Genomic DNA, 8373 nt, shown 5'->3' with positions numbered 1-8373 from the left:
AATAAAACTATGTTGATTACTGGTAATTACTCTCTAATTCAAGTGCACATTAGCCATTCCATTAATCTCTCATTGACTGGGGGGGTGGGAGGGGGGAAGTAAGTCAAACACTCGACATCCGGAAGACCTGAAAAAAGCTGATCATCTTTGAGTTCCATTTCAGATGAAATGGACAATTACTAACTTTGGGACAAAAATAAAGAGGAACTAACAATGCTAATGAGAAGCAGTATTCATAAAAAATTACTTAATGGAAACAGGAAGCCAGTAACACAGACATTAAGGAGCTAGAGAGAGGGGAACAATAAAAATTAATTACCTTTTTTTGTGACCTGGCTTTTTAGTTTGTTCATTCTACCTTGCAATAGTAAAGTAACGTTTTAAAGAAATTTACAGATGCTGTAACTGATGATCATGTGAGGCACAGGTGAGTGTTACAAGCCCATCTGTAGAGAGGTTACTGCTCACACCAGAATGCTAAAGCATAATAATGGACATCTCTGTGTTAGGTCACTGACCTCTCACCAAACCAACCAAGCCCAAAGTCCTGCCCCCAACTATTTTGGGCTGTTAATAATATACCTCTGTATAAAAGATTAATTTATTTCACTAAGAGAAAAATAACAGAACACATGATAAAGATTTAATATTACTTCTTCAGAAGTCTGTCTTCATAGTGAATTCAGCCTGTCTTCCAGACAGCTAAAAACCCTGACCATGGCCCTTCAGTAAGACGGAGAAAAAGCAAACACACTATATCATCAACTAAATATTGACTCGGTTGTAAAACAAATGCTATAGAAGAAAATGTGGGGTTTTTTCTTCCTGGAAGTCGGTGCATGTTTAACGCTTCAGGCCAGAAAGTACAGTTCAAAGTTCAACTCCAAAACAACTACAGCAGTTCAAGTTGTCACTGTGACTTTAGTCCTTTTCCTTCCAGTGCAACAGTCTCTAGTCCCAGTACATCAGGACTTTTGTTTACTAGCTCCTTCTCTTGCTAGTCTATCAGCTTCTTCGTTTCCTTGGAAGCCAGCATGACCAGGAACATGCATCTGTTAGGACAAAAGGATAGGAGCGTTAGATACACAAGAAAAAAGTACATATATGAAATCTGATCGTGCAACATCCTTTCATTCATAGTGTAGTAGCACCTCCTTAGAGGCACTCTCCTCACATTTAGTCCTTATGTGTTCCTCCCAGGAATGTTCAGTCTCCCTTCCTCTAGGAAAGTCTTGCCAAATTGTGAAAATCATCTTTATGAGTAGTAGTGAACTGGATAAGGACCACCTAACCTAGCCTTTAAGGAATGCAGAGAACAGCTCCAACTCAAAATTCCCATTTGCAGAGGACAGATAAAAACCTCTCTGCATTCAGTGCTTCAACCAAGTTCATCTTTTCCCAGAAAGCCAGAGACCCTTATGCCACTAACAGCCTTGGTGGTTATAACATTCACTTGGGTAGGAAAAGAATCTCCAGATTTTCAGATGTCTTAACTGTTCATCTTTCAACAGCTAGGAACTGAAAACACTTTCAACCCGAAGCCCATTCTTGTCAGAAGTGAGGGTGGAGGAGTGCAGAGGAGGAAGGAGAGGAAGAAAATTAAACTGGCTATTTGACAAGATCTGAGAAGGGACAAGCGTGAAGTATGCGCGAGACGATATTAGGCTTACAAGGTTTTGGTACCGGGTGAGGGGCTGGCAGGGCTGCCCCAGCACCAAAGAAAGCCAGTTCCAGCCAGCTCCAAAATGGGCCCACCACAGGACACAGCACAGCCCATCAGCAAAGCTGACTTAAGAAAAGGTCAAAAATACTGCACAGCAGCTGTGAGAGAGACAGGAGTGAGAAAAATGGGAGAGAAACATCTCTGCAGACACCAAAGTGAGTGAAGAAGGAGGGAGAGGAGATGCCACACACACTGCAGCAGATTTCCCTGCAGCCTGTGGTGAAGACCATGGTGAAGCAAGTCAACCCCCTGCAACCCATGAAGGACCACAGTGGAGGAGATATTCACACTGCAGCCTGTGGAGGACTCCACAACTCATCAGGCAGATTACTGTTATAAGTGCCTGCATACATTGCTCCTCCTGAAATAAAACATCTTCCCAAGTTTAAAAGATTCAGATGTAATATGGGTGCATAAAGCAACAATATGTATTTTCTTTAATTATGTAAAATACTCCAAGGAGAACTGAACTTTGGTCTTAGTCTTAGATTTTTACACTTTCTTCTTCTCAACAGACAACATGAGAAGTTATATAAAATCTAGTCAGCCTTTAAATCAGAGTTGCCAACTCTGGAATACAAAACAACATGAATGGAAGTTGTTTTACTTCTTTACTGGAAAGTTTAAACTTAAAAATGGGTATTTTAAAGACCTTCTTGTTAAAAACACAGTTAAGGTACAGACAACTAGAGAAACCAGAGTTAGTGTATTTGGAATTATACTCTCTTAGTTTTCCCAGTTTAAAGACACTCATGTGATTTGAGTTACACCACCAAACCAGCATTTTATGAGTTCTGAAAAGCAAGTCCAGAAACTAAGCTATGACTCAAAAAGCCAGTTATATTTAAAGGAACAGTAAAACACAGTTATGTTTTATATTTCCAGGAACAGAAATTTCATCTACTAACAGTACTAACTAAAAATAATTATTGCAGGCATTTTTAAAGTAGTAACAACAGACAGCAAACAAATATAAACATGCATTTTAATAAATGAAATACTGGTTCCAAGAGCCTAGGTTACATTGCTTATTTGTTTTAAATAAAACAAGCAGCTTCTCTGTATTTATGGATGTAAAATAATATTATGCTCTATAAAAGTCTTAGTTATGATCATACCTGTAAGTTTTTACAGGAAGCATGTTTTAAAGATCTCATTAAGAGTAAGAAACAAGGTGCTCACCCACTGAATTTCTATGCCTTTTGATAGACTATCAAGTCTTTCAAAATCTTCTTTATTTATTACACTTCCTCCTGAACTTGTTCTCCAGCCATTTGTTTTCCAGTTGTCAACCCAGCTTGTAATACCTATGCAAAGGGAACATCACCTTAAAAATGCTATGAAAGAAGTAGCAAGGATCAAGGTGGAGCAAACAGCTTTTTAACAAGACATTAACTCTGTACAAAGTCTCAAAGACATTGGAAAGGGGAGATATTCTTGTCTGGTTCTTTACTACTGTCTTACAGGACTGTATTTTTCCATTATTACTTGAACTACCTGACCATGTTTTCCTCAACAGATATTTAAAGACCACCATTTTCTATACACATTACACACAAAATTATAACATGAACTTCAATAAACTGAAGCTAAGGATATGCTTGATGGTACAGTAAGCTAGAACAAATCTACAGCTTTATTTGTTTTGAGAAATTGAGGAGACACACATGCATAGAGGAAAAACAGATGGCCACCTGTCTTATGGCTTCTGCACACTAAACAGAATGCTTCAGAGAAGGATCACATAAGCAGATTTCTACAGAACAAGATTTAAGATTCAGGGCATCCCTTGCTGGCCATAGAATTTACTATAATGCTCCTTAAATAAGGATTATTTTTATTTCTTTCCAATATCTTTCCTGGTCTCAACAATGTAAGACATCCTTACTGCTTTCATGATAAATAGACCCAAACCAAACAGAGAATCATCAACTTTGGACACCAAACCTCCTAAAACCAAACCACATCCATTTATACTTAACCAAAAGCTTCCTTCTCTGGTATTTAAAAAATAACACCTAGACACATTTACAAAATAACTTTGATTAAACAAGAGTGGAACCAGCACCTCAGTGACACAAGAGCAAACTGCAAGCAAAACCAAAGAGACTACGCCATTGCATCTGAAGATGTGTCCTCCCTCATGCTTACATCTCATACCTAAGTTTAACAGGAATTTTATCCAACACAACAACTTTTCCTCCTTCGTAACACCAGTTTCACAACCACCAAAACACAATTCCAACAAGAAGGAAAAAAAACCCAAAACAACAAAAAAACCCCAAACTAAAACCAAAACACACATTCCACACCTATAGGAAACGCTATACCCAAATCTTTTGGGGGAAATAAACTACTCAAATTAGAGATTTATGGGATGATCCTTAGGGAGAAGCAATAAAAGATTCCTTTAAGCTGTTTCTTAACATTTACTGTCCTTTCCTCAACTGAAGAACCAGAATCAGGAGAACAGAGCACAAACCCTTGACACTTTTCACATCTGAACCTCTTTCATGCACTGTTAGTGCAAAAACCTCTTTCTTGCATTTCTGTTAGTGCAAGCTAACAGAATGTGAAAGAAGCAGCAAGTGACAGCTCCAGCAACTCCTTCCTTGATAGCAGTCACTTGTTCCTGCTCAGTAGCTTTCTGTCCTTTCTAGGGTACTAATACTTAAGGTGACATCGGAGATTTTCAAGGTAAGTTTTGTTTTACTTCTAAATGCAAGCCACCTGAAAAAGGAAAAAAAAACAAAATGATGCTCTTCCTTCATAATTCTCCACTTTCAGGAATCAGGGGGTGGTTCTGGAAAGCAGAATGACTTGTTTGGAGGAAAAGATTTACAGGTTTTCAATATACAAACCATTTATTTGCTTTACTAATAACAAGCAATGAAACAAATAATTACTTTCCGTGTTAGCACTCAAGTATAGGAAGTTACCCTAAGAACAAGATATTCACACCTCCCCCCACCCCCCCAAAAAAAAAAAAAAAAAAATCACTGAAGTGTGAAAGAGCAACATTTAATTTTCAATCAAAAGTTCCAATAAGATTTTGTTTAATGTTCTTTCAAAAAAACCTCCAGCTAACACATGTACCCTCCTTTGTAAAGAAATACAAAGAAGAAATACTTATGCACTTCAGAGTTATCACAGGAGTAAGATCCAGGGAAAGGTGGAAGAAGTATTCAGAAATTAAGTCTTAACTGTCTGCTTCATGTGGTATTTCTAGGAAACAAAATATCCAAATTTCTAGACGAAGGTGAAACCTTAAATACACACTCTGAGCATCTATCATCTCTAGCAGGCTTCTAGTCTAGCCTGAAAGTTTGGAAGTGTAGTCTACATGTCAAACGTAAGGAAACTTGAGTATACTCCACATTTGTGCATTTGGACAGCCTCTCCAATCCAAACAAAACAAAAGAGCCTCACAGGGTCACTACACCAACTTCTGTTCTGTACTTTCCTGGGTACATCCTTAACAGAGTCCACATGAACATCATCTTCTCTAGACTCTGTGTCATACTGAATGCCTTAAGACAAAAATCCTGTAGTTACTTCTGTCATTCTTTACTGTACAGGCACTTTGTCTCTACTTGTATTTCACCCAGTTAGCAACTGATGCCTGCAATTTTCTTAAGTTTTTATCTAATCAGTCATCAGTATTTAAATTATGCATTCTCTTCCTTACTCCCTCCTCCCCAGGCCTCAGTATGTTCTGTGGGTCTTATGTCATGAAACCGTGTGCAGCGTGTCTTTAAGAATCAGGAAAACTAAAGTCATTAACTCACCATTAATAGTGAACTTGCTATCAGTGTAGATAATCAGTTTCTTGATGTTTTGACTCTTTGCTTGCTCTATTGCTTTGCAGGCTGCCTTAAAAACATTTCAAAAGAATCACAGTTCAGAATGGGATTTTGAACACAAATTTACACAAAATTACCAAAGTACTTGATGCTAAAACAGAACTACAAAGAATATTACTGTAATCTCTCTGTCAATGAGTATCAACATGCTTTAGAACAGAGGTTTCCAAAATTATGCATGCAGACAACCCCCTAGTGCATTAGGCAAACAGGAAGCCACTTATGTTTCACTGGCAAAAAACCCCGCAAACATTCTGACGCTCACTCCTGAACTGCAGGAGCAGCTCTCTGCCCCATTTCCCAACCATAAAAGCTTCTATCAACTGCACGGCAAGTTTTAGGTATTTTCTCTGTAACTTTGGGAAGCAAAGATTCATTCCATTTCCAACAGTCTGGAAACCTAAAAGGTTTTGGTGTTTTGGTTTTTTTCTATTTGGTTTTTCTTTGGTGATACGAAATATAACGAGAGGGAGAAGTGGCTGGGTCTGGATATAGAGCTGAAAAGCTCTCTAGTGACAAGTGTGACCCCTGGCACACCACCATCACCTCCACTTGTTCCTCACTAAAATGAGCTTCCTGTACTTTTTAAGCAGATCAATTCCCCATTTCAGTGTATCTCCAAACACACAGTGCAGCAGTACCAGAATTAAGACGAGGTGAGAAGGGAAGGCTAAATCTGCTGTTGCCAACGGAAGTTTACCTCACAAGTAAGAGAGGTTACTCCCTAGAGCCCAGAATTGTTTGTTATATTTATCTAAGGAACAAGATACTCTGATTCTATCACAGTAAGAAGTTGATTCTCCTCTTAACCACTACTCAGTGGCCCTTACCTCAAGCTCTGAGACATACACATTAAAAACGCAAAGGATACTATACAGATTCAGACTTTCCTAATGCAAGGCTGTTTTAAATACCTCTGCTTAGCCTGATATCTGGGAATTCTCAAGGTGAATCACTCCTTGTTCAAAAACATTAAAGATCAATAGAACTTGAAGAGAACTATTTATTTCAATTCATATCTCCTGATATTTTGTGCACTTCCCTCACAGCTCCACACCAGGTTTCTGAAGGCCAGAGTTGAAACAGCCACGAGCGTGCTGCTGCAGTCTAACAGGCAGAAGCATTTTAGGATGTTTATGACTTACATGTATTTCAGCTCTTTGATTAGTCTGCCGTCCAGGAAGTCTTTCACTGGTATTTCTGTGTCCAAGGAATGAATAGTAGATTTAGTTACCCAAAATATTCAGAGTAGTGTACAATGATGACATATTAGCAAAATAAATGCAAGAATGCCAATTTTGTTTTTATAAAAGAGGATAAATGGAGATTCAACCTCTGACTTCCATCTGCATAGTGCAAGATGCATATATGGACCTGCCAACAAAATGCAGTTTCTTCTGTTGTCTTCTGTGCACACCTATAACTATTTTAGAGCTTTCTGTATCACTTTAACTATAGCTTCAGCCCCTAAAAGTATGATTTCCAGTTGATTTTCCCTCATTCTTACCTCCTAGAGAAGCTGATTTCTCTTTTCCCCTCAGTAAGTCACTACTCTCATAGCACTGTCATTAAGAGTCTCAATAGCAGGGTTTCATATTCAAAAGGAGACTGATACTCTAAGTTCCACATAAAACAAACATTAGTATCTATTAAAAAAATAAAATGCACCCAGCTACTTACAAAGGGTGGCCTGGTCCCCAGTAGACACCTATTCCAGCACGTGCCCTGTTACGTCCATTACCTGAGCAACAACCATCCGTATAAACAACTGCAAAGTCACCTACAAAAGAATTGCCAAAAGCAGAAGTTCAAGCACTCCTTCAAGGATGTAGGTTCTTTAAGCAGAAAGAAATGTCTGCCACCAGATTAATCCCCAAAACATCCAGCCCCAGAGAGCCCTTAAAAATGTTAACTACAGAAGCCAAGTAAATTAGTAGTGCAGAAGACCAAAAGTCCCACTGCAGCTTCACACCCTCACTGCTCCCAAATCAGTCGACCTCAAGAAGCATCTCTGCCCCATGCTCTGTATTCTCACTACAGCTCCTGCTTTCTTCAGTCAACTTTAAAACCTCCCAGTTACATCTGTATTCAAATAGTCTGTAATATAGACACACATCAAGTCATACCTATAATGACCAGATTAAGCTGTATGTTGATACTACTTAAAGACAATTAATATTACACTGAAAGACAGTGTGAACAAGTATAGCATGGCTCACACATGCATTTTAAAAAGAAACAACGTTACGCCGGGCCTGATGTTGCCATATACAAACTTCCCTAAAAGTCTTCTCAAAATTACACTGGTTATTTATGAAAGAGTACAAAGAATTCAAAAGAATTGTAAGAATATTGAAAGACGTTACCCATATATGAAAATTTATCTTCACTGACTGTTGGCACCAAAACTTCATCATGTTTTACACGTTTTGCAATGTGTTCTTCATTGGTAGACTGTTCATATGGCCTTTTGCATGTATTGCAACACAAGATGTCTATTTCTGGTTCCTCTTTCTGGCTACCACTTTCCTGTATTAAAACTGGGGGGTCATTTGCCCCTTCAAGGGAAAAAAAAAGAGAGAGGAAAAAGTTCAACTATATACAAGATCAAATTTTATGTGAAGTGACTGTTTCTGCTTCTGAAGACAGCGTTATCACCTATTAGCAATGCTAGTCTGTTAAACTGATGCCACCCCAAGCTGTTATGCAAAAACCATTATAGTATACACCGCTCATTCGTGATGCTAAATCAAACAGAAGCAGAGACACACACACATAACGGCCCTT

At 38.5% G+C, this 8373-nt stretch overlaps 1 protein-coding gene across 1 annotated transcript; it reads right to left on the bottom strand.

Moving 5' to 3' along the window:
- Positions 1 to 812: 812 nt before the first annotated feature.
- RNASEH1 (ribonuclease H1) lies at positions 813 to 8144 on the bottom strand (the record flags this gene model as incomplete). The annotated part of the gene is made up of 6 exons (XM_010166473.1): positions 813 to 1052; positions 2906 to 3030; positions 5512 to 5596; positions 6732 to 6786; positions 7267 to 7366; positions 7953 to 8144. Coding segments are annotated over 6 exons (644 nt in total), but the record flags the coding sequence as incomplete, so codon positions are not given.
- Between the last annotated feature and the right edge of the window lie 229 nt (positions 8145 to 8373).

The sequence above is a fragment of the Antrostomus carolinensis genome, unplaced genomic scaffold, assembly GCF_000700745.2.
Source record: "Antrostomus carolinensis isolate BGI_N321 unplaced genomic scaffold, ASM70074v2 scaffold29914, whole genome shotgun sequence".
Taxonomy (NCBI): Eukaryota; Metazoa; Chordata; class Aves; order Caprimulgiformes; family Caprimulgidae; genus Antrostomus; species Antrostomus carolinensis.
Note: the sequence above shows the minus strand (reverse complement) of the source record. Positions and strands in the feature narration are given on the sequence as shown.